Raw genomic sequence first — 26,378 nt, forward strand, 5'->3', positions numbered from 1 at the left:
TCGGTTCGGTGCCCGTCACTCAGCAGTCAGTTAAGGATCTAAGCTTCCCTGGAGTTGGCCACCAGCTCTCTCATCAGAGCGGCGGGTCAGAGGGCCGCCGGACCTCCTCCGCGGGGACCGACGCCGGCTAAGCACCGGGACGCCGGGCCCGCCCGACGGTGGGCGGACTTCGCAGCCCCGCACCGCCGCACCGGGAAGTGAGCGCAGCGGCCCGGCCGCCTGACGCCAGCGGAAGTGCGAGCCCCGGGCGAGCCTGCTCCGCGGCGTAGCGCCAGGGAAGGGGCGGGAGCGGGGCGGGGCTGAGGGCGGCCGCGGCTTGAGGAGGCGGGCGGGGCCTGGGCGGCGAGGCGGGGTTTGGCGGCGGTTGTTTTCACCCTGGCGGCGGTGCCTGGCTTTCGACTGGGGCTGGTCTGCGCGCAGGAGTGAGCTGCTCCAGAAAGGGGCGATCGCGGCTGGAGGTAGCCAGCAGGGCCGGAGCCGAGCGGGCAGCGGGCGAGTAAGCCCGTGGTCGTCGGCCGCCGCGATGTCAGCGCAGTGCTGTGCGGGCCAGGTGAGCGGGGGGAGCGCGGGAGGGGCGAAGGGTCGGGCTGCGGGACGGGGAACCCAGGCACCGCCGACTTCCCTGCGTGCGCGCCGCAGATCCGCAGCTGTGAGTGAGCTGGGGCAGGTGGGTCGTACGGGCTGACACTGCGCAGTCCCGGTGAGTGCCTCGGGCGCGAGCGCGGCGCCCAGCCGTCGGGGAAACCCTGTGCCGTGGGCGGGCTGGAAGGGACACGGGGAAGCCCGAGAGGAGACCCCGAGGTCTTCCCGTGAGGTCTTAGGGACTTAGGGCGGGGCAGGCAGGGCTCGGTGAAGGAACCCGACGGTCCCCGGAGAGTTTTGCCTCCACCTCCGGCAGGGCACGAGTGTGTGGGCTGAGCTCCGTAGCCCATCGGCTCTGCACTACCCGACGAGTCCAGAAAAAGACGTGCGTTTGGGCAACGTCTCCTTTCTCTTGCCGCGAGCAAAACTCGGGTCATCTGGCCCAGGCAGCTTGCACTTGGCATCTTGCAAGCGTAGAGTATTGGCTCTGTGCCTTCGACAACGTCTCGAAACCTTGTTTCCAAACTATGGTGCTCAGGGCCGGTCGCAGGGAAGACTCAGCCCTGCTTCCTGAGTTTGCCGACGCAACCCTGGCTGGACGCAAGCTGGCTGCCTGGGCAGAGCGCGAACCTTCCCGTCCCTCCTTTTAACCGAACTTGCCAGTTACACTCATATATACAGTATCTTACAACATATATGTCCACTTGGGATAGGCGACTCCTACTGGTGAGTATCGCATCTGGGCAGAATTACTAGGTTTTAACTCTTAAATGCTAATTTCATGCCTTCCTGCAGAGTAAGAAACAACCAACTGGGTAAAGCCTCACAGATGTAGAGCTCCCTTCTCCTGTCTTTTCTATTCTGGACAGCATTTCTGTACAAATTTTAATGGGTGTTTGTTTGTTTGTTTTCCCAAATGAATATCTCCCGGGGCATTCACGTGCTGGGATGTTGTTGCTTTCTAATACATTCAGCCTTAGGGCAATCAAGGCCAGCCGGTGTAAGTGATGCAGGGGTTAAACTGAGAGTTTCTGTAACTGGCCAGTTATACTGGCAGATAATCCGTCACCCTTCCAGTGCCTATGTGGTTATCCGGTTTTTGAGGTCTAATACTGTACTTGGCATGCATTCACATTGGCCTTTTTAGACATGAGGAAATTGAGGTTTTTGTGGGATTTTTTTTGATTTGTATTTTTAAGTAATCTCCCTACCCAACCTGGGGTTCATACTCGCAACCCTGAGACCAAGAGTCCTGTGGTCCACCCATTGAGCCAGCCAGGCTCCCCTGACAATTGAGGTTTTTACCTTGAGGTGTAGTGACTTGCGTTAAGTCAGGCAAGAAGAGAGAGATGGTGCTTACACCAAGAAGAGAGAGATGGTGCACCACCTTGCCAGGACTTTTGAGACCAAGGTGGATGGGAAAGGCTATTTTCTGAATGTTCCCAAGCTCAAGAAAGAGTTGTAAATCTTTCATTGTTGTTGTTTGAGATGCCTTCCAATTTGATGCCACACTTCCCGTTATTTAGTAATTGCAGACATTTAGGGGCATCTGTCCTCCCCTAGTCCCTTGAAAGCCCCTTGAGGCCTTCTGTGACTCCAAGCGGCTAACTTAGGGCTTTGAAAATGATTACTGGGACTCAAGTGGTCTTGTAAAAGAATTATTGGTATGGTTGATATTTTGGCAGGATTTAATGACTTGTTTCTAAAATCCCCGTCTCAGGACTTTGGAAAGAACCAAATCCTGGCCATTCATCACAGGGAAGTTAACTTCTGCTTTCTCTGGGCTGCTTGAGGCAAAAATGTGGTGGGTCTCAAGGCAGTGAGGGGTTGATGCCACTGTGATTTCATACGGATGGGGCTGTTAACAAGTGTATGTTAGAAAACCTCACAGCACCATCAGAAGCTAAGTCAATTTTTCTGTTCTACCGATCTTTTGTTTAATTTGAGCGCCTATGAACTGTTTTTACTCACAGCATTTCTTCCCTTTTTTAAAAATTTTATGTATTTATTTCTCAGAGAGAGAGAGGGAGAGAGTGAGCGAGAGCACACAAGCAGGAGGAGAGGCAGGCAGAGGGAGAAGCAGGCTCACCACTGAGCAAGGAACCCCATGTGAGACTCTGGGATCATGACCTGAGCTGAAGGCAGACGCTTAACTGACCAAGCCAGCCACACCACCCAGTTTCCCAACTCCCCGCACACCAACTGGACTCACAACAATTCAATTCAATTATGACACTACCTGGATTTAGTATCCCACAGGCTTAGTCAGATAAGACTGCCTCTCACCCCACATTTCAGATGCCAGTCACAAATCTCCTGAGCCTCCCACACCAGGGAGGAAGACTAAATCTCTGTTTCTGGTTGTATCATAATGTCACAGCACCTACTATGTGCCAGGAGCTAGAGATAGGACAGTGAGCCAGGCAGACATCATCTCTGCCCTCCATGGGCTGTCCCGTTGTGGGTGGGGACATCCCATAAGCACGTAAACCGTGAAACGGTCAGTACTGGTACCATAACCAGACGTGGTGGCCAAGGGGCTTTGGGTAGCTTGCTGGGGAAGACTGTCTGAGAAAATGCTCCCGGATTCGAGACTGATCGGTAAGGAGAGACATCCATGTCAAGGTCTGGGTAAGGAGACTTTCAGGGTTTTCGAGGAACAGAAGGGAGTCCAGTGTGGCTGGGGTGTCATCAGTGAAGCAGATGGGGTAAAGAGGCAGGTGGGGACAGACGTGGCCAGAGACTGTTAGCCACGGTTGGAGTTGGGGTTTTGTTCCTGTTCCAGTAAGAGCTGTAGTTTGATTTATGCTTCGATCACTCTGGGTGCTGTGAAGACTTAACCGTATCAGGGGCTAGAGTGGAGGCAGGGAGAGCAGTCAGAGCTGTTCATTCAGTGAATATGATTTAACTGCCTCCTCCGTGTGCAAGCAGGCTGCAGCACTGAGCAGAAATGCCTCCTGATGGAGCTTAAATCTTGATGATCTGCTGCTGCTCTTAGTCTGAGGAGAGCGTGTTTTACCTTCACATACGCTGTAGTGTTTACAGTGTCCTGTTGTTGGCTTCTGGGCTAATTTTAGAGGTAGAATTAGACTTCCGTCTGGATAAGAAGTGGGTGTGGGAATGAGAGCGATTCTGGATTTGTCCCCAGCAAGTGGATTGATGACGGTGCCGTTTACTAGGTGAGATAGGCTTGAAGGGAGGAGGACATTTGGGAAGCAAAACCCAATTGTTTTCTTTTGACTTTGTTACATTTGAGAAGCCTATTATAAATTAAATGGAAGTGGCAAGTTACCCCTTGGATGATTATTTTATTTATTTGTTTTAAAGATTTTATTTATTTGATATAAAGAGTGAGCGAGAGAGAGAACAGGAGTAGGGGCAGAGGGAGAGGGAGAAGCAGACTCCCCTTGCTGAACAGGGAGCCCGATGTGGGGCTTGATTCCAGGACCCTAGGATCAAGACCAGAGCCAAAGGCAGACTCTCAACTGACTGAGCCATTCAGGTGCCCCCAGTTGAATGTTTAAATTGGGAAAAGTTTGGGGGGTGCCTGGCAGGCTCAATCGGTAGAGCATGTGACTCTTGGCCTTGGGGTTGAGTTCCAACCCCATATTGGGTGTAGAGATTACTTAAAAATAAAATCTTAAAAAACAAGTTAGGAGAAGCTTGAGGTTGGTGATAGAAATTTGGGGGACTTTAACTGAGGACCATTAGGAAAAATGTGTAAGCCATAAGAGAGCTACAGACTCAGGTCTGGGTTTGAATTGGGAAATCTGGACAACCAGGGCTCTTGTGAATGGGTGCATTTTACCTTTGTTCTGTTAACCTCAGTTTTGCTCAAGTGTAGAATGGGTGGGATAGTACCTCTTGGGGTTATTGTGAGGATAGTATGTGATCTAGACATACGGTCTCTAAAACATGGCTTAGCACAGAGTAAGGAACCCCAAAACTCTTCATTTGTTATGGGCCAATACCCACCTGTGCCTAGGCATTGTCCAGGTCATCTTATGTTTGTGCTGACTCTAATATGCACTGAGATTTTGCTTATGCTGTTGCTAATGGATGCTAATGGAAGGAGAGATCCCAGGAGAGAGTGGCCACTCACCACTTTGTGGGTACCCAGCACTGTGGCAGGTCCCTGAAGACTGGATGATGAAGAAAGCTTCCTTGCTCTCCTGGAACTTAAGGGCTAGTCGCGGGTGGAAATGTGGGGAAAGCTAGCTATAAAAAATGACAGTATGCACTCTGTCAGAGATGAAATGAGTTGTTGAAAAACCCAGACAGTGCTCTCAGGGCAGTTTGAGAATAAAGCTCGACAGGGTTTTCTCCAGGCAAGTGTAAGCGTGAATGATAGCAGTAACAATAGCTGAAGTTTGTTTCATGCCCGCAATGTGCTCGCTGTTTCCACCTATGTTATAGCATTTGTTTTTCACAACAGCCTTAAGAGGCGATTAACTGGCCTCCTTTTGCAGGGGAGGCAACAGCAGAACAGAGAAATAAATGAACTTGACTGATATTACATGGTGGTGGAGCCAGGCCTTGAACATTGGCCCACTTAAGTTGGGGCTTTTAACTACAAGATTGCGGTTCTTTAATATTCTGATAATGAATAAATAATCGGTAACAGTTGGTCCTTATCTTGGGTTATCATGGGCCTCAGGCGGTTTTGAATACCCAGCTACTGGACTGTTTTGATAGATATTGGTAGTTGCTAGTGACTGTGGGTGGGCAAGGTTTAGTTTCTTCCAGACAAAATTCTGCCGCACATGTGGACATGTATTGGCAGGCAGGTACAGAACGATCACGTAGCCTGATCTGAGGCTTCATCTGGTCCAAGTTCTTGGCCCTTCTTGGGGGCATTGACATGGAACTTGCACATTCCCTGCTTCACCAGGCACAACTGTAGTCTAGGCAGCCCTAGGCCGCCAAGCCAGCATGACCGCATGGATGGATCCCAGCCATGGTGCCATTCCTGGGGTGCACATTCACTCTCCAATGGTGGTCGAGCCAGTTCGTGTAAGGGCAGGAATGCCCTGGCCAAGGTATTTCCAGCCAGATTGTATGAATCATTGAGATTCTCAATGAAAATAAAAGCCCATTTCTAATGTCTGTTATATTGGTTAATGAAATCACGAATGCCACCAGGAACCATCCATGGTCAAAGACACATAAAGCTAGATGTTAAAGCAGTGGAAACCTTTTATTCCATAGCCACTGACAGTAGGGAAAAGAGCTGAGCTCTGTTGCCATTTGTCCAGAGTTTTCAAGGGGGAATGAGGGAGTAGGGAGGAGTGAGTGGGGCCCAGTAGAGTTAGGGAAGTGAAACGTTAGAGGAGTTGGTGAGTGTATTTGCGATTAGGCCAGTTGTGTCTGCTAGTTGGCAAGTTAAGATTGTCCTTCCACTGAGGCTGGGGTCCTTGAGAAAGACACTCCAGAGTCGTAGGAAATACATACACATCTCAAAGGGACAAGGATTCAGAGTTGTAAGCCCTCTTTGGTCAATGCTCTAAGAAAGGGAGGCCAGGGCCTATCTTAGGTGTTGGGTAGGACAGTTCATTTCTTTTGAGAGCCCTGAGCTTCTCCTGACTCAGAACAGAAAGGCCAAAGGCAGTTGGGTCATCCCAGGGATGCAGCCTTAGACTGCCGGAAGCCCTTTTACAATTCGGTCATTGTCTGTTGTACAGGGGTTTGTGCAGAGTTGGTTTGTGTTGAGATTTTGAGGGAGTTTTCACCATTTCTCACCATGACTATGCTGGTTAACAAAACCTGGGTTCATCAGAGGTGCAGGTCATCAAAGCCCATGCAGGAGACTTGAGAGTGTGGCCTTTGAGGAAGTGTTAGCTGGCATGGGTGTTCCTCATCAGGGCATCTCGTCACCCCCAGACTGGAGCTTAAAACACACACACAGAGTCTATGAAAACTTGTACAAAAAGTAAATAAGCTCAAGAAACATTTCCTTAGTAATAATCTTCCCCTTGCTTTGAGAGTTCTCTCTGAACATGCCCACACCACCCACTACGTGGTCATCTGATGAACAGGAATTCTTTCCTGGTTACTGCATGTATGGGCTTCCTCTCTCTCCCTAGACAGAGCTCATACTATGACCTCACTGAACCCCCTGTTGAATGCTTTTGGTTACAAAACTTTTTCTCCCTACAGCTCTTTGTTTATAGTGATTGGAAAGTTAGATCCTCATTATATCATGTGATGCTTCCACCCTTGGAAGGGATCCAGGCATGAAAGTTCATTTCTATCCATGACTGGTATGTTTTTGAACTTTGCAAAGGGTGGGGGGTATTTGTGAAACACAGGGGAAAAAACATCACACTTACTACCCAGAGAACCATATTTTGGTATTTTAAAGTCCAGCCACCCATATTTAGTATACATGATTTTACTTTGCAAAATTAGGATTATGCTGTAGCTGCTGTATTTGCCCTGTTCTTTTTGTAGAATTACTGGGTGATCAAGGAAGTTTTTGTTTGTTTGTTTGTTTAACTAATCTCTACTCCCAACGTGGGGCTCAAACTCATAACCCCAAGATCAAGAATTGCAGGTTCTAGGGGCACCTGGGTGGCTCAGTGGGTTAAGCATCTGCCTTCAGCTCAGGTCATGATCTCAGGGTCCTGGGATCGAGCCCCACATAGGTCTCTCTGCTCAGCGGGGAGCCTGCTTCCCCCTCTCTCTCCGCCTGCCTCTCTGCCTGCTTGTGATCTCTGTCTGTCAAATACATAAAATATTAAAAAAATAATAATAATAATTAAAAAAAAAATTGCAGGTTCTACCGACTGAGTCAGCCAGGTGCCCCTTGGTCAGGGAAGTTTTTAACAGAAGCCACTCCTTTGTAGCCATTAATATTGTCTGGGCTGACATTCAGGTGTAGGTATTCTTGTGCCTTCAAACGTGATGAATTCTCCAGAGGTGTTAAATAAAGGTGAATGAGTGAAAGTTAGTTAATAAGCATAGGTGTTAATAGGTTTGGGTGTTTTTCTATTTCTAAAAGACCAAAAATAATAAAGAAAATCTGAATCACACCCCCTTTCGATGCCATCATCGACAATATATTTCAGTCATTTCTAACATTTTCTTTAACTTTGATCTTTTCCCTTACCTTTATTTATATAGATACTACCTATCTAGATGGTGTCTGAGTCATTATTTTCCTGTTGTATGAAGGTGCTCACCACTGTTTCGGTTACATGAAGTTTGAGTCCTGTCTTCTAATCACTAGTATCAGCACTTTTATTTTTCTGTTCCTTTTTGTAAAATGCAGGCAGAATGCACTCAAGTGCCCACATAGTCACTCTCCCACACTGACAAAGGGTCGTGATTGGCTGATGTTGACCTGTAGGCTTATATACCTCACTGGTGAGCTAATACAGAAAGAGTGTTTGGAGATGTTGTGTAGTTAAGCAGGTTTAGGTTGTTGGGGAGATAAGTCTGTCACATATCTTATGCAGTAAATAGAGTGAAAGTAGCCATGTTGGTTGGAGAGTTAGCGTGAGGGTTCACTCAGATTTGTTTTCTTGGGCTGCTTTATAGCTGACCTGGGCGAGCTGACAAATAGCTTTGGGCTGCATGGGATGCCTTGGCTGGGAGGGCTGAATAGGGCCGACCTGTGGGAAGTGGAAGGCAGCCTCAGACTGTGTCTGCTAATAAGATCATCTCTTCCCCATTGCTCGATTCTGCCTGGTTTTTTGTGTAAATATCACCTGTAGGCTTCCCACAGCTATTCAAGATCTGGAAGGGAGTCAAGTATGAGACTTGGAAGCTTACCTTTCAGTGTCCCCAGTGTTTCAGTGTGAACTGCAAGGGTAGAACAGTGAGGACAGGGTTGTCTACGTACATTTCAGTTCATCTATGATAATCTGACCTCAAAAAGGAAGTCTTCGAGGTGGCGGGGGGTGGGGCGGTGGGGGTTCTGTCAGTTAAGCGTCCAACTCTTGATCTCGGCTCATCCGCATTGGGTGTGGAGCCTACCAAAAAAATAAAATAAAATAAAATAGTAAAGTAAAGTAAAATAAAATAAAAGCGTAAAGTAAAATTAAAATCATAAAAGCAAGTCTTCATGTAAGATGGTATGCAGAACTAGCCACTGACACACTTCCATTTTATCTCTTGAATTGTTTTCAGTACCTGTAATTTTAACTATAACATAACTATGGTTCAAGAAAAAAATTCAACTGAGTAAATTCTAAAGATCTAATTGATTTTATTAAATGATTCATGAATCCAGCAGCATCCCATCTAGCAAGCAGAATCGTTTTTAAAGGTGGAGAGGGACGGGCATCTGGGTGGCTCAGTTAGTTAAGCATCTGCCTTGGGCTCAGGTCATGATCCCGGCTGGGATGAGTCCTGGGTCAGCCCCCTGCTCCTCCGGAAGCCTGCCTCTCCCTCTGCCACCCCCCACCCCGCCCCTGCTTGTGTGCATGCTCTCTCTCTGTTAAATAAATAGATAAAATCTTTTTTAAAATGTAAAAAATTAAAAATAAAGATAGAGGGTGGAAAGGAATAGTTTTTAAAGGGTGAAGGGTAGGAGAAAGGAAATTATAAGCAAAGACTTCATTGTTTTAGGCAGGTCACCCTCTTAAGGGGAGGGGAATGGATGTATCTATAAATTTCCCAGTGCTCACTAGGATATTCCCTTGTGAGCTGGTTAAAGGTACATCTTTGGAGGGTGGAAACTGCAGTTTGGTTGGGTATTAGGTCTTCATTTACTGATTTGGGGTCTTAACCTAAGTGACACTATTTTGGGTGTGTTTTCTTTTTAACACTGTAGAGATCCTGTGTTCTGGGCCTCACGTCAAGCAGCACCGTTAGTAAAGTTTCGTTACATTTTGTCATTGTCAGTTGAATTTAGGGTTGAGACAGGATCCTGGGAGCAATATTGATCAAGTCACTGATCTGTGATTATATTTAATGATCAGGTTTTCTAAGTAGTCTAAAGTGAACCTTTGCAAGATTTTTGAACACAGTGTGGGAGTCAGTGTAGCGTGTGTGTTAGGAAATTCAAATAGTGGATTGATTTGATTACATAAAACATCTGTTTGAATTTTAAAGGAAACGGGATTTTACTTTGGCTTTTCTTCTGTAGTTTGCCATCTGAGATTAAAGCTGAGCTGATGTTTAAGGAAAGCAGCTGTTACGGAAAAAGTTATAGTGAATTTTTTAGCACAGATTAAATTTTGAAACAACTTGCAGGTTAGAAGTAAGGTTGCAGCATACAGTGATTAAACAGCATTTCCCCCCCTCATGAAAACTGTCTAGTCAAAACAAAAATAGGAAAAACACATGCACACTCAACCCCTTAAATCTTATTTATGCAGCGATAAGTAGGAGAGCTGGAAAATTAGACTTCTGTTTAAGTATTGTCTTTATAAACGGGCCAACCACACTTTGAAACAAATCCCATGAGGTCTTCATAGGATTGATTTTCCAGCTTTTTGTTCTTGCATTATATCTCAGTAATTTCACAGAGGGCTCAGTCTCCTAATGCTCTGATCCTTAGTGTGTGTGTGGTTCACCAAAACAAGGAAGAATTGAGTCTTTTGTTGCTGACTCCATGCTCACTAAACTCCTCCAGTGGTATTCTCAGAAACAATGGCCGTATTTTGTAACCGTAGTAATGAAAATGTCTCTGTAATGGGATTCTTTATCAGTATGAATTTTCTTCGCTTTGGTAGCATTATTCCTGTTAAATAACAAAAGATTCAACCAAGTAAATTTTAAAGACCTAATTGGCTTTACTAATCGATTCATGAATTGGGCAGCGTTCCAACTAGAAAGTAGAAGGGAGCTTCAAAGGTCCACAGAAAAGGAAGGGTTTTCTTTTCCTTTTTTTTTTTTTTATTTTAAGATTTATTCATTTATTTTAGAGGGGTAGTGAGAGAGAGCAAAAGCGTAAGGGGGAGGGGCAGAGGGAGAGAGCGTCTGAGTCTCAGGCAGTCTCCACGCCCGGCGCTGAGCCCACTTGGGACTCAATCCCACGTCCTTGAGACCAGGATCTGAGCAGAAACCAGAGTTGGATATCTAACCGACTACACTTCCCAGGTTCCCCAACAGGGAAGGGTTTTCAAAAGTAGGAGGGAGAGGGAAAAAGGAAATTATCAGTACAGAATCCATTGTTTTAGGTTGCCTTCCTAAGAATCCCTTTAGGTTGCCTTCCTAAGGGCAGCAAAAGGGGAAGGAGTCATCAGTAAACTTCATAGTGCTGACCAGGAAATTCCACGTTGACTGGTTAAAAGTTACATTTTCAGGGGGTGAAACTGCAGCTCACTTCACCTAAGTGACACCATTTTGGGCCTGTGGTTTTCTTTTTAACATTCCTAAGGATACTGATGTCTTCTTTACTGTTTGGGAAAAAAAGGAAAAAGAAAAAGAAAAAGCTTACTACAATTAAAGCAATATGTCAATCAGTAAATAATCACTGGGTACCTGGAAAAATATAGTTCAAGGTGTTAACTAGTCCTACTTTTATGCTTGGGAGCAACCAGTGAATTGATGCTGAATTTTCTTTTTCTTTTCTTTTCTCTCTCTCTCTCTCTCTCTCTTTTAAGATTTTTTATTTATTTATTTGACAGAGAGAGAGATCACAAGTAGGCAGAGAGGCAGGGGGAAGCAGGCAAGCAGGCTCCCCACCGAGCAGAGAGCCCAACTCGGGGCTCAATCCCAGGACCCTGAGATCATGACCGGAGCTGAAGGCAGAGGCTTAACCCACTGAGCCCCTGATGCTGGATTTTCTTCGTATAAGATCTCTCCTGGGCAGAACTTCCTCAGAGACCTGAATCGAGGCTGGCGTATCTCAGCTTCTAAGTTATGCCTGTGAAAGGGGAGGAAGCAGTGGGTTCACTGGGGGTGACACTTCCTTAGTAAATGAACTAGCCCCAGGGGAGCAGGTGGGGAGTTGTGCAGGTGGTTTCTGTGCAGCCCTGTGGTTATACAGTGTTTCATCTGGGAGGGTTCTTACCATTTTTTAGCTTCTCAAAGGAATCTTATGACCTCAAAAAGCCTAATGTAGATTGATAAGGGGAAGACCCAACAGTGGAGACATCTCCATTTAAAAGGCAGGCTTTCGGGGTGCCTGGTTGCGTCAGTCAGTGGAACCAGTGACACTTGATCTCCAGGTTGTAAATTCTATCCCCACACTGGGTGTAGAGATTGCATAAAAATAAAATCTGAAGGCAAAACAAAACAAAAAAACCAAACCCAAAACTTTAAAAGGAAGACATTCCTGTAGCAAACATAGAAAGAGAATAAAGCGATGGAGGGTACAGCCTGCCTGGAGAGGAAAGAGCATGGGGGTTTGGGGTGGGAGATGTTTGGGCTTTGTCAGATGACACCGTACACCCTAGAAGTTTGTAAGGGAGAGTCCTAGATGCCTAGGCATTTTGGCAGCCCTGGTTTCCAAGGAGGAGCTGCTACGGCACTGTGGGTTAGAGACTACGGGAGCTAAGGAACTAAAGCTGGGAAGGGTTGGTAATGCATTTTTAAGACCTGTGGCAGTAGAGGGGAGGTTAGAAGCTAGATGTGGGAGACACGGGGTTTTAGTGGAATGTTTTGGGGTATTAAAAAAACAAAATTCAGCTGAATAAAATTGAAGATCTTATTGGCCTTATTAAACAATTCATGAATTGGGGGCGCCTGGTGGGGTCAGTCAGTGGAGCATATGACACTTGATCTCAGGGTTGTGGGTTCAGACCCCACATTGGGTGTAGAGATTACTTAAAAAAAAAAAATTAGGGGGGTAAAAAACCCAATTAATCAATTGGGCAGCATCCTATCTAGCAGATAGAGAGGAGCTTCAAGAAGTTTAAGGAAATGGGAGGTTTTTATAGGAAGGAGAGTAGGGCAAGGACGTTATTAGCAAAAAAAAAAAAAAAAGGGATTGTTTTAAGCAAGGTCGATTTCCTTAGTGGGAAGAGCAGGGGCGGGGGGGGGGGGGGGGGAGGCGGGGAAGGGGAGGTGTTTTGTTTTTTTTTAAAGATTTTATTTATTTGTCAGAGAGAGCACAAGCAGGGGGAGCGGCAGGCAGAGGGTGAAGCAGGCTCCCCACCAAGCAGTAAGCCCAATGCAGGACACGATCCCAGGATCCTGGGATCATCACCTGAGCCAAAGACAGACTCTTAATTGACTGAGCCACCGAGGCATCCCAAGAAAGGGGTCGTAACAAGCAGATTTCCTCATATTCCTTTGTGGAAGTGGAGAAGGGCCCATGTGACAGATGATCTCATTGGTGTTGACTGCAAAATTCTTGACTGACTTGTTAAGACTATATTTCTCAGAAGGAGGTGGAGGGTGGGGAGGACTTCAGTTAAGTCAGGTATCAAGCCCTAGTTTGGTTTCTTGGCCTGGTGTCCGTGACTCCTTTGTGGGCCTGTGGTAGATTTTAGAGGGAGAACTGAACAGATTGCTCTCGTGAAGGAGGAGCGGGTTACAACCTGAACAGATCTGGGGCTGCCCCTTGGTATGCATAGTGAAGAAACTTGGACAGTTCCTTTCCCCAGGCTGCAGGATGCTGAAGTTCATTTACTCTAAGTTCTGGAAGCTGCCAGCATTTAGTCTGAAGGTAGCCTCCATCCCCTTGATTTTTCTCTTCTTCTTCCTTTACCCCCTTTCGCCTTTGTTTTTCTTGTTTAAATTTGTTTGATCCATTGAGATTTTATTCTTTGGAAAATCCTCAAGTCTAGTTCTGGAAAGATCAGGTTTTGTGGTTGGGGTGATTTTTGAGGCAGATCATGGAATCAGAGAAACTTCTGGATGAGACTTTAAAAGGCACCCCTTTTTAAATTCCCCATCTGAAGCTTAGATGTCTTTTTTTTCCCCCCTAAGATTTTGTTTATTTGTCAGAGAGAGAGAGAGAGTATAAGCAGAGGGAGCAGCAGTCAGAGGGAGAAGCAGCCTCCCCACTGAGCAGGAGGCCCATGGGGGACTCAATCCCAGGACCCTGGGATCATGATCATGACCCAAGCTGAATAAAGGCAGATGCTTAACTGACTGAGCCATGCAGGCATCCCAAAAGCTTAGATGTCTTTTTTTAAATGTCCCTTCTAAGTCTACCTTAGAAACCTCCCTGGTGTTGGGGGCTCAGTACTGTTACCAGTTCTTAAGCTTTCTGAGCCTTGGTTTCTTTGTTCATCAAATGGAGGAAATTTGTGTCTTGCTTCCCTTATGTAATTGCTGAAAAGGATCCTAACTAGACATCCTTGACTCTTTGTTCTCTGTGAAGTGGTGATGCAAGGGTGTCATTTACAATGCAAGAACCTAAGATCATTTTAAGCAGAAGGGGATTTAATATGGGGAATTAGTTGTTTAAGAAATAAAAGAAATAGAGGAGCCAGAATCCGGGACCCGCTTTTAAGCTGTTGGATTTGAGAACATACTACGATAGCTGTGTTCCAGAAGTCTGGAAGCTGAAGCTGCTGTCACCACTGTGACTGCTTCTTGAAGCACACGAAGCTGGTGGCTCAACAGAGGACCTCTGAGTCTAGCCGAGGCAACTGCCTCTCCTGTCCCGGGACCTTGGTTGACTACAGATACCATGGCAGGAGAGAGGCCCCCGTTTCGTTTTCCCTCTAGTTGTGAGTATTACCAACTTTCAGGCCTCAAACAGCAAAGAAGTCTGAGAAATGTGGTTTTACTTTCCGGATTCTGCAGTACTGGAAGACCCGGAAGAGAAGGTAGGAATGAGTGGAGGCTGAGTGAGGCAGTCCATGTGGAGTGCCTGGTGTGCGGAACTAGTGTGATCAACTCCACCCTAGTGAGCACTGTGCTTCCCACTCATCGTGGTTGGTTCCAAGAACAGACGACACCCTCTGAAGTGAGACTGGAATGTCGGGGGGCGGGGGGGGGATTGACTTAGAGGCAGGAAGGTGGAAATGTGTGCTGGATAAACAGGTTTTCCTCCCTCTAGTCCCTTCATTGCATTGCACGGTCATCTCTTTCACACCTCCAGGAGGTTGATCCTTCTACTAAAGTATGGTTGTAATCTTGTCATCCCCTGCTTGATTTTTCCAATCCTGATTGGGGTTAATGCAGTGGATTTTCTAAATGGGAGTCCTTTGTAGAAATCTGTTACTTAGAATATATTAATCTTGATATGACTAGCAATATTGTGGATATGAGCAATTTGTGTTTTTTATTTATCTTTTCAAAAGGTTTATTTTTTATTTGTTTATTTGAGAGAGCGAGGCTGAGAGAGATCACAGAGGGAGAGGAAAAGGGGGAAGCTGACTCGCTGCTGAGCAGGGAGCCCGATGCAGGGCTTGATCCCAGGACCCTGAGATCATGACCGGAGCCGAAGGCAGACGCTTAACTGAATGAGCCATCCAGGGACCCTCTTTATTCTTTTTTTAATGACTCCACCTAGGAGTTTATCAATTTTATTATTAAACTTAGGAGAGAGGCTTGCCTGGTTGGCTCAGTTGGTTAAGTGTCCGACTCTTGATTTTGGCTTAGGTTGTGATCCAGGGTGTGAGATCGAGCCGGATGTCAGTCTCTGTGCTGGATGTGGAGCCTGACTTGAGATTATTTTTCTGTCTCTCTCTCTCTCCCTCTAAAAAAAAACCCAACCCAAAACAAAACAAAAACACCTTGTGAAAGAAATAATTTTTTTCATTGTCATTTGTTTTCTATTTTATTGATTTCTGCTCTTTATTTCTGTCTTAATCATTACCTTGAGTTTAATCTGCCCTTTGGTTGATTTTTTCTTTTTTTAAGGCAGAAGCTTAGACCATTATTTTAAAACTCTCATTTTTCTTGAAAATAAGTATTTAAAGCCATAATTTACATCCCACATATTTTGATGTTGTGTCTTTATTATTCTGTTTGAAGTATTTTCTAATTTCTCTTACAATTTATTCTTTGACCTATGGGTTATTTAGAAGTTTTCCAATATTTGAGGATATTTCAGGAGTATTTTTGCTATTGATTTCAAATTTACTTTTGTGGAGATCAAAGAGCATATTCCATATATATTAAGTCCTTTTAAAGCTGTTGTTTTATGGTCCAGAAATGATATATCTTGGTGACTACCCCATGTACTCTTGAAAAGAGTAAAGTCTACAGCTATTGCCTATAGTGTTCAAAGTGATTGCTCATGTTGCTCAGATCTCCTTTACTGATTTTTTTAGTGTTGGTGGTGGTGGGGATGGGGATAATCTAATTCCATGAATTACTGGGAGAAGGGTATTTGCTAAAATGATTGTGTTTTTGTCTCTCCCATTAGTTCTGTCATTTTTTGGTCTACTATATTTCGAAGCTGGATTAGGTGTACACACATTTAAGATTGTTATGTTTCCTTAAGGAATTGATCCCTTTTTTTTTTTTTAAAGATTTATGTAATTATTTTAGAGAGAGGGTGTGTGTGCGTGAGTGTGCTCACGCACTCAAGTGGGGGAGGGGCAGAGAAGAGGGAGAATCTCAAACAGATACGCTGCTGGGTGAGGAGCGGGGCTCCATCCAAGGACCCTGAGATCATGACCTGACCCCAAATCAAGAATCGATGCTAACTGACTGAGACACTCAGGGCCCCTGAGTGGATCCTTTAATAAAATGATCTCTTTTATCTCTGGAAATGCTCTTTATCTTCAAGTCTTTGTCTGATCTCTAAAAGGCCATATGGTCCTTTGAACTTTCAACCCATCTGTGTCTTTTGTCTTTTTTTTTAAGTAAGCTCTGTGCTGTATGTGGGGCTTGAATTCACAACCCAAAGATCAAGAGTCACATGCTCTACTAACTGAGCCACCCAGGCTCCCCCAAGGTTTTATAGTAATCTGTATACCCACCTTGGGGCTTAAAATTACAACCTTGAGATCAAGAGTCTCATGCTCCACCAACTGAGCCAGCCAGGTGCCCCAGTGTATTTCTTTTAAAAAATTCCCCAAACTATTATGAATAAGTCTTCTATAATTTTTCTGTATGCCTGTGCCTCTTTATATTAGAACACTGGAAATAGTCCTACTGTAACACACTGTAAATATACATTCCTAAAAATCACACTGCAGAATTGCACAGTAAAAACCACAGGCGCAGGGTGCCTGGGTGGCTCAGTTGGTTAAGCGTCTGCCTTCTGCTTAGGTCATAATCTCAGGATCCTGGGATTGAGCCCTCCATAGAACTCCCTGCTCAGCAAGGAGTCTGCTTCTCCCTCTCCCTCTGCCTCCTCCCCGTGCATGGTCTGTCTGTCTGTCTCTCAAGGATATAAGTAAAATCTTTAAAAAAAAAAAGAAAACACCGAAAAAACAACCACAGGCCAAGGGAATAATGAGGTTGGGACATAGTATTCTAAACTTTGTCAGTGATACACTAAAAAAAAGGAAATTAGTTAAAATGGTATTATAGTTTTATGAATGTTAAATGATTAAGAAGAGGGCACCTGGGTGGCTCAGTCAGTTAGGCGTCTGCCTTCGGCTTAGGTCATGATCCCAGGGTCCTGGATTCGAGTCCTGCATTGGACTCCTTGCTCAGCAGTGAGCCTGCTTCTACCTCTGCTTGCCGCTCCCCCTGCTTGTGCTCTCTCTCTCTCTCTCAGATAAACAGATAAAATCTTTTAAAAAATAATTAATAAATACATAAATATGAAAAGTTTGGCACTTGATTTTGAAAAGGTCTGAAATTTGCCTGTAGAAATGGGTGTTTAAAGGGTTGCAGCTTGTGAGTTACTGTGAAGTGGAAGGAAGGTTATCTGAAATCAAGTGGAAAGGTGTAACACCACATGTGTTCTGGAAATTCATAAGTGCTGGCTGAACTGAGGTGTGTGCATGTCATGTAGCCTATGCAGCTTAGTACAGCTGAGTACAGTTTTCTGCCTTCAGTGGGTAGCTCTCACAGACGAAATTACACAACCTGTTATGTTCAAATTGTTCCCTAACATGGCGGGGGGGGGGAGTTTTCTTTGACCCTCCTCGCATCTCTGGTGGACACAGACAGATTAACAGGAGAAAACCATACACATTTATTTAATGTAAGGTTTATGTGATCTGGAAACGCTCATAATGAAATGAAGACATAAAGAAATGGTGAAACCTACTTGCTTTTATATTAGGTTGAACAAAGAGAGGCATTTGTGTGGAAAGTGATTTAATTTTATGGGAAGCCTTACTAGAAAAGTAAGAATTACTTTAATATGGTCTGTTTTAATAGGATTCGCTCCATCTCAACTTCTGGTCTTTCATAAGAATGTCTTCCTCCTGGCACAGGGAGGGCACCTTTCTTGTGGGAATTTATCTCCTTTTTTCAGGAAGAAAAAGGAAAGCCAGAGTCCTTCTCGCACCTGCTGTTTCTCAGGTGTCTTTACTCGATATGCTAAAGTGTCATATTTTAAGATGACATGCTCTGAACTCTTAATATCAGCCCTGTTGGGGGCCACCTGGTTGGCTCAGTCTGTTGAGCGTCTGACTCTTGGTTTCAACTCAGGTCACGATTTCATGGTTGTGGGACTGAGTCCCACGTCAGGCTCTGCACTCAGTGCAGAATCTACTTGAGATTTTTTTCTCCCTCTCCCTCTGCCCCTAACCGTTCACTCAAGGGCTCGCTCTCTCTCTCAAGTTAATAAAATCTTTAAAAAATGTATCAATTCTGTTGGAACAAATTTGTGTTTTTAAAGCAAGTATAGCAGGACCGACATAGGATGAGTAGCTCAGAAACTCTGAATGTTGGAGACCCTCTTCACTAAGACTGACCAATTTATGCTCCTGTTAGTTGTGTGAGGGGGGAACTGGCCCCCCTGCCTCCCTTTGGACCAACTCCCAGAAACTTGGCGCTGGAAGTGGCTGGAAGGATCTTCTGCCTTCTGCTCCTCCTTGTACCCAGTTTTGCTCAGATTTCTTGTATCATAATAAGCAAATAGCTCCAGAGACAGGAACTTCCTACCTTTGGAAGCTGCTGTCCTCCACTTTTGGGAGCTCTGGCTTAATTCTTCCTGTGGGCCTCCCGAGTCCAAAACGACGTGCCAGCTAGGATCTTGGAGAGGAAGGAGATTGTTTTGTTTAACAGTCAGAAGAGGCAGGCGAAGTTGGAAGGTGGGTATGCGCCGTGGCTCCTGGGCCATAAGAGGACCACAGCGGGGTCGATCCTGCTGGTTATGGGAATCCCCATCATCCTCCCAAACCACAAACTGTAAACTGGGACATGCTGACAAAGGGGAATTGGGCCTCTGGGTATGAGAAATTCCAATCGGAAGCCAAAGTATTGGGAACTTTTAGCAACTCAGATAGTTTTTAAGGATAACGGTCAGGCAGTTTGAAATGAGAACCATCTTGGGAAGTGTTTGGTTGGTAGCAGGCCACCTGGAGTCTCTCTCCTGACTTTCTGGTAGGAGTGATAGCTGTCACTCCTGGTTGTGGGTTACTGTTTTCCGATGGCCTGTGGCCTGTGGGACTCTGGGAAGTCACAGGTGACTTCTGGAGCTAAAAGGATCCTTAAAGGAGTGACACACCCACCCTCACATGTTATTGAAGAGGAGAATGGCCCCCAGAGCTCAGGGCCTCTTCCACAACCAACAGCAAATCAGGGCTTGGGCTGCCACCTTGCTCCCCAGGCCTTGGCCGTGCTCAGCACCCAGTACACAGTTCTTAAATTACAAGAGAGTGAATGGGTGGGTATATATGTTTAATTAATCCTGAAGACATCTACCATCTTTGCAGAGCAGTTCAACAAAGAGCTCATGGCTATAGGTTTTAAACATTTTATGGTTGATGTCCCATATTGGTTTTTTTTTTTTTTAAGATTTTATTTATTTATTTGACAGAGAGAGAGATCACAAGTAGGCAGAGAGGCAGGCAGAGAGAGAGGAGGAAGCAGGCTCCCTGTGGAGCAGAGAGCCCCACACGGGGCTCGATCCCAGGACCCTGAGATCATGACCTGAGCCGAAGGCAGCGGCTTAATCTACTGAGCCACCCAGGCGCCCCCCATATTGGTTTTTGATACCGTGTTTTGCTGAAATAAAATCAGCGTATGCCTTTTGTCCTCTCTCTTCCCTTAAACTCCCAAATAATTGTTTACCACTGTTTCCCCCAGAAAGTTCTGCTCTATTGGTGGATTGTAGGATTTAACAGAAAGCAGTTTTTAAGACTATGCTTTCCTACCAAGTGATGTCATTTTGTGAAAGTTGCAGGTTGCTGAATAAGAGGTATTAGGCTATTTAGAAGAGCTGGTTAACCAGTGAGCCCCTCTATGCAAATTATTATGCTGAGCAGTAGCTTCTCCTTGCAGGCTTTGAAAAGCACGAAGCAGTAAATCATTTCCTTATGATGGGGGGGAGGAGAGCGATGTGGGTTGTCACGGGATTGCCTTTTCTTGGAAGCAAGAGGTCCAGCAGAGCTGAGTCTCTGACTTCTTTTTCCTGCTGTGGTGTGGCAGAAAGCAAGGAGGGCTTTGGAGTGCTGGCGAAGAAGGCTAATTAATGCTCATTTGCATTTGATCCTCATTATGGCCAGTCTGGGAGTATTCCTAGATTATTTTGTTTGGGAGATGTCCCTTCTTCTTCTAGTTGGCATAACTCCCTCTTCCTGTGTGCAAGACTTTGAGAATATTAAAAATTAGTACTGTAAAGAAAGTCTGGAGTTCTTGATCACAAATTATCTGTTCTGTAAGGCTGTTCTTAGAAGAGATAAAGAAAAAGCCATGGACTTAAGTGAGCTGTAGCATTTGGAAGGACTGATGTGATCCAGCGTGTCTCAGGGCAGTGGTGTTGGTCTTTGATGCCACAATTTTTTCTCTTGAGCGACTCTTCCGCAGAGCCATTAAACCCGATGGTAGTAGCACTCACCAGTCTTGGTAAAAACACTGTCCCCACCTTTATGATCTGTGACCCACAAAGGCCCAGGGAGGTGAGATCCTGCCCAGATAAGAACCACGGAGTGCTTTGGGCTTGATAATTTTTTTCATACAGTTTAGAGTTCTTGCGAAACAGACTGAATTCTACTTGAACGTGGCACAGCTATAGAGATGAAAAAGGTCCCGAGCAAAGTAGATGATTCTACCATAGCTCCACCTTGACATATGAGATACAGTAGATACAATATATAGTATGAGATACAATAAAAACTTGACATAAGGACACAGATTGTACTTTGGATGTGGTTTGCTTTAAATGTTGCTCAGAAATAGTATGTTAAGATTTAGTGCTTTAGGTAAGCCAGTTAAATGAGCCTGTGTTTGATAGGAAAAGGAAAAGCATGTTTTATAGTGAGAGAATTCATCTGGACCTATTTCTAATGTGCATTTCAGGCTTTATTGTTGATTGTCCAGAGGTGATATGGTTAGATAGTTCAGAGCTGATTCTGATGCTTGAATTTAGGTGTAGTCTGCCCCTTTCCGGTGGTGTGCCTTTCCTGTCTTTAGTTTACTTACCTGTGATATCGGCTAATCACTAGTGTCTTCACAGGATTTTGCACTTGGAACAGTAGCTGGCCCAGAATATGAGTTCATAAATGTTCCCTGTTACGGGTTGGACTGGCACTTTTTTTGGGATAACAGTACCGAAATTTTAAGATGTAAATAAGTGTCTTTTGAGGCTCAATCCATGCCTTTTACATCAGAATAAATAATGTGTAGCTTTCATATTTAACCATATTAAAATTGATTAAAAGAGGTCCATAAAAATATTAGGAGGAAAGATTAGTGAAGTTTTAAAATAATAATCTTGGAATGGCTAAGGTTTTTCTAGTTATAATGGAAGATACATAAAACAAATTGATGAATTTGACTGTATAAAAATGAAGAACTTGTCCAGAGCAAAATATAAACAAAGTCAAGCACAAATGATACACAGTGATTCATAGGGTAAAGATATGTTTTCCTTAGTCTACCAAAAGAGTTTTTATAAATCAGTAAAAAAGACACACAATAGAAAAATGTACAAAGGTTAGGGATAAATACTTTAGAAAAAAAAAAGCAAACTGTCAGAAAATATGTGAAAAGATGCTCAGTCTTTCTCATAATTAAAAAATACAGTTAAAAATATAGTGAGGGGCGCCTGGGTGGCTCAGTGGGTTAAAGCCTCTGCCTTCTGCTCAGGTCATTCATGATCCCAGGGTCCTGGGAACGAGCCCCGCATCGGGTGCTCTGCTCAGCAGGGAGCCTGCTTCCTCCTATCTCTCTCTGCTGGCCTCTCTGCCTGCTTGTGAACTCTGTCTGTCAAAGAAATAAATAAAAATCTTAAAAAAAATATATATATATATAGTGAAGAAATATCTCTAATCGGATTGGCAGTTAAAAAGTATAATACCCATGGGCTCCTGGGTGGCTTAATTGGTTAAACTTTTGCCTTTGGCTCAGGTCATGATCTCAGGGCCATGGGATCAAGCCCTGCTCAGTGGGGAGCCTGCTTCTTCCCCCCTTGCTCCTGCATGCTCTCTCTCTCTCTCAAAAAAGTATAATACCCAGAGTTGATAAAGTGATAGAAAAACCATCGTTCGTGGATTCATGTTTATTCACCTCTGAAGGAATAAATTCTACTGTTTTTTTGTATTGGGAGTAAGTGTGGAACATCTTAATTCATCATTGGTAGTGAAAACTAATTTAAAAGTAAAAATTTATTAGACTTCTGTACAACATAATATTAGGTTGCCCCTAAATTGAGGTAAATTTGTGCAGAGAGGGAGAGAAGTCCAAGATGTGCTGTTAAATAGGGATCAAAGAAAAGTATGTATGTGATGAAACCCAATGTATATGGTTTTCTAAAGGAAATGGTACATAAGTATGTACGTCAGTGCTTGTAAATGCATAAAGGTTTCTGAAAGCTCTTAAGATACATTGTAATATACAAAAACTGTCATATATGGAAGACTGTATACTGTCACAAAGAGGATATACGTAGAAACTGTCATGGGGCTCCTGGGTGGCTCAGTCAGGTGAGCCTCGGCCTTTGGCTCAGGTCATGATCCTGGGGTCCTGGGATAGAGTCCCGCAGGCTCTTTGCTCAGCAGGGAGCCTGCTTCTCCCTCTCCCTCTGGCTCTTGCTCTCTTTGTCAAATAAATAAATAAAATCTTTAAAAAAAAATGTTAAAAAAACCCTGTGGTAAGTGCTTACTGCACTGGAGTAAGAATAGGAGGTTGGGTGGTAGAGGATAATAGAGGGAGCATTTATTTCTCATTTGTCATCTTGCTGTGCTGTTTGAATTTGTCATGAGCATGTGTCGGTTACTTTTAAAATTTTCAGTCTTAGGTTTTAGCAAACCTAAATGTGTGGATTTTGACATGTATGATTGCATTTTTCTGGCCCTGTTTTCATTCTTGATACTGCTCTTCCCCCTCAAGGAGATGATGGTGGTGGTGGTATGTGTGTTATATATTTAGGAAATGGCTTTGGACACAATAGATTTGACCCATTTTTGCATTAAGACAGGAAGCTGAGATGATTCATTTGGCTGCACAGTTCTGTACAGATATGGGGTGTATGTGCATTATTCATTTGCATATGTAAATACTGTTTTTTCATAACTGGAGTGTACTGAGGTGAATAGAACTGGGAAAAAAAAAAAAAAAGAATATGCCGCCCATAAAAGTGGGTGCCAAGATTATGGTTAAATCATCAAATTAGTTTTTGTAAGGGTCTCCAGCTGGCTCTGGATTTTCAGAAGACATTTGAAAGGGCTGCTTTGGTATAAGACAAGAAAATTGTTGGAGAAATGGGAGCTCTGGTGCCAGGATTCAGCCATTGCCAATGTGCAGTCTCGTAAGAAAACTGAATGTGGAAAGATCCATGAAAAACTTTATGTAAACTTTACAAAGCATTTTATAGCTGACCAATAAGTTAAATACATGAAACAATTTCAGCTTTAAGTGCTAGAGATTTGTCCTTGGGGGACACTTGATTCCCGTTTAAATTAACAGGTGTTCAAAAAAAACTTCATAGTTTCCTTTTTGTTCTTGAAGTGGAGTTGGAGAAATGCCTAAGCTTTTACTTTTCTGTTGAGGAAAAGTAGCCAGCTTTTATTTTTTATTTTTATTTTTATTTTTTTTAAAGATTTTATTTTATTTATTTGACAGAGAGAGATCACAAGTAGGCAGAGAGAAAGGAGGAAGCAGGCTCCCCACAGAGCAGAGAGCCCGACGCGGGGCTCGATCCCAGGACCCCGAGACCACGACCCGAGCCGAAGGCAGCGGCCCAATCCACTGAGCCACCCAGGCGCCCCAGTAGCCAGCTTTTAAAAAAAAAATCATGATTCGAGGTTTTCCTTTTTTTTTTTTTTTTTTAAACATTTCCCCCATTTCTTTTAAAAGGAATTTATTAGGTTATTTTTTAATTAAAAAATCTTTATAAAAATTAAGATAACATAATTCACGGGCCTTACAGCTCATGCATTTAAACTGTATGAAACAGTGGTTTTTAGGATATTCCCAGAGTTGGGAAACCATCACTACAGTCTAAGTGTGGGACATTTTGTCACCTTCCCTGGCCATTAGCAGCCATTCCTACTTCCCCCAAATGTCTTCAGAGCCCTGGGAATGGCTAACCTGCTTGCTAACTCTGTGGATTTGCCTCTTGTGCGTGGTTTTTTTTTTTTTTAATTAATTAATTAATTTGACAGAAATCACAAGTAGGCAGAGAGGCAGGCAGAGAGAGAGAAGGGGAAGCAGGCTCCCTGCCAAGCAGAGAGCCTGATGTGGGGCTCCATCCCAGGACCCTGAGGTCATGACCTGAGTCAAAGGCAGAGGCTTAACCTGCTGAGCCACCCAGGCGCCACTGTTTTATGAATAGAACCAAACAGTGTGTGGTCTTTTGAATGGCTTCTCTCACTGGGCTTGTGTTCAGGGTTCATCCATGTTGTAGCGTGTACCAGTATTTCATTCTCTTTTATGGACTATCCCTCATCTTACTCATCTCTCTGTCAGTTGATGGTTGTTTGAGGTTGGTTCTGCTTTTTGCCTTTTTTTAAAAAAAGATTTATTTATTTATTTATTTATTTGACAGAGAGAAATCACAACTAGGCAGAGAGGCAGGCAGAGAGAGAGAGAGGAGGAAGCAGGCTCCCTGCTGAGCAGAGAGCCCGATGTGGGACTCAATCCCAGGACCCTGGGATCATGACCTGAGCTGAAGGCAGCGACTTAACCCACTGAGCCACCCAGGCGCCCCTGCTTTTTGCCTTTTAATAATGCTTGTATCACCATCTGTGTAGAAGTTTTTGTGTGCATATGTTTTCATTTCTCTTCAGTATCTATCTGTGAAACTGCTGGATCGTGTGGTAACCATGTTTAACATTTTGAGGTACTGTCAAATCATTTTTCCAAAGAGGCTGCTGTGGCTTACTGTTCCACCAGCACTGTATGAGGGCTGTCGATTTTTCCACATCCTCACTGACTCTCGTTACTTTTTTTTTCCTTTTAATTACAGCCATCCTAGTGGGTGTGAAGTGGCATCTCATTTTGGTTTTGATTTGCATTTTCCTGATGGCTGATAGTGTCGAACATCTTTTTTCAGGTGCTTATTAACCGTTCCTATATCTTCTTTGAAGAATGTTCAGATCCGTTGCCCATTTCTTAGATTTTGTTTATTTATTTGGGAGGGAGAGTATGAGCAGGGTGAGGGTTAGAAGGAGAGGGAAAGAGAGAGAATCTCAGGCAGACTCCCTGCTGAGCGTGGAGCCCAACACAGGACTCGGGATCTCACAGCCCTGAAATCATGACCTGAGCTGAAATGAAGAATTGGTCACTTAACTGACTGAGCCACGCCGGACCCTATCCATTTCTTCTTCTTCTTCTTCTTTTTTTTTTTTAAAGATTTTATTTATTTATTTGATAGAGAGAGAGAGCACAAGTAGGCAGAGAGGCAGGCAGAGAGAGGAGGAAGCAGGCTCCCCGCCAAGCAGAGAGCCCGATGTGGGACTCGATCCCATGACCCTGAGATCATGATCTGAGCCAGAGGCAGAGGCTTAACCTACTGAGCCACCAGGCGCCCCCGGAGTCCATTTCTAAATTGGGTGGTTTTTTGTTCCTGAATTTTATGCTATTTATTTGTTTGTTTATTTCTTTAATTTTAAAGATTTATTTTAGAGAGAGCATGAGTAGGAGGAGCACAGGGAGAGAGAGAGAATCTCTAAAGTGGACTGTGCTGAGCATGGGCTGGACACAGCACTCAGTCTTGCAACCCTGAGATCATGACCTGAGCCGAAACCAAGAGTCAGCACTTAACCAACTGGGCCACCCACGTACCCCTATTACTGTAATCTAAAAGTTCTTCTTATATTCTAGATATCTCGATTCATAGATTCTAGATATGTAGGTATTCTAGATAGCTTTATAAGTCAGGTGATTTGCAGATATTTTCTCTTATTCTGTGACTTGTCTTTTCATTTTCTTAATGGTATCATTTGAAGCATAAAATTGATGTAGTTTTGAAGCATAATTTTGATGTAGTTCACTTTTTTTTTTTTTCTTATGCTTTTGGTTTTGTAGCTAAGAAATTTTTGCCTGACTCAAGGTCATGAAGGTTTAGTGCTGTGTTTTCTTCAAACAGTTTCATTGTTTTTCGCTACTACATTTAGGTCTTTGATCCGTTTTGAGTTAATTTTTATGTATGGTATAAGATGGGATTCTTTTGCATTTGGATATCTGGTTCCAACACCATTTTTTGAAAATACTGCTCTTTCTCCCTTAAATTGATCTTCTTGTCAAAAATTAATTGGGCGATAAATGTTGGGATTTATTTCTGGGCTCTCAATTCTTAATTTCTAAAAATTGACTATACAGGCACGCCTGGGTGGCTCAGTTGGTTAAGCGTCTGCTTTTGGCTCAGGTCATGGTACCAGGGTCCTGGGATCAAGTCCCCTGGGTGGACTCCTTGCTTAGTGGGGAGCCTG

At 44.1% G+C, this 26,378-nt stretch overlaps 1 protein-coding gene across 1 annotated transcript in view; it reads left to right on the plus strand.

The window, feature by feature from the left end:
* The first annotated feature begins 372 nt into the window (after positions 1-372).
* SERINC5 (serine incorporator 5) overlaps positions 373-26,378 on the plus strand; it is a 107,398-nt gene continuing 81,392 nt past the window's right edge. The window contains exon 1 of the mRNA XM_046000003.1: positions 373-550. Coding sequence (XP_045855959.1) covers positions 524-550 — 27 coding nt within the window. The 5' untranslated portion in view covers positions 373-523. The remainder of the gene's footprint in view (positions 551-26,378) is intronic.

The sequence above is a fragment of the Meles meles genome, chromosome 3, assembly GCF_922984935.1.
Source record: "Meles meles chromosome 3, mMelMel3.1 paternal haplotype, whole genome shotgun sequence".
Lineage (NCBI taxonomy): Eukaryota > Metazoa > Chordata > Mammalia > Carnivora > Mustelidae > Meles > Meles meles.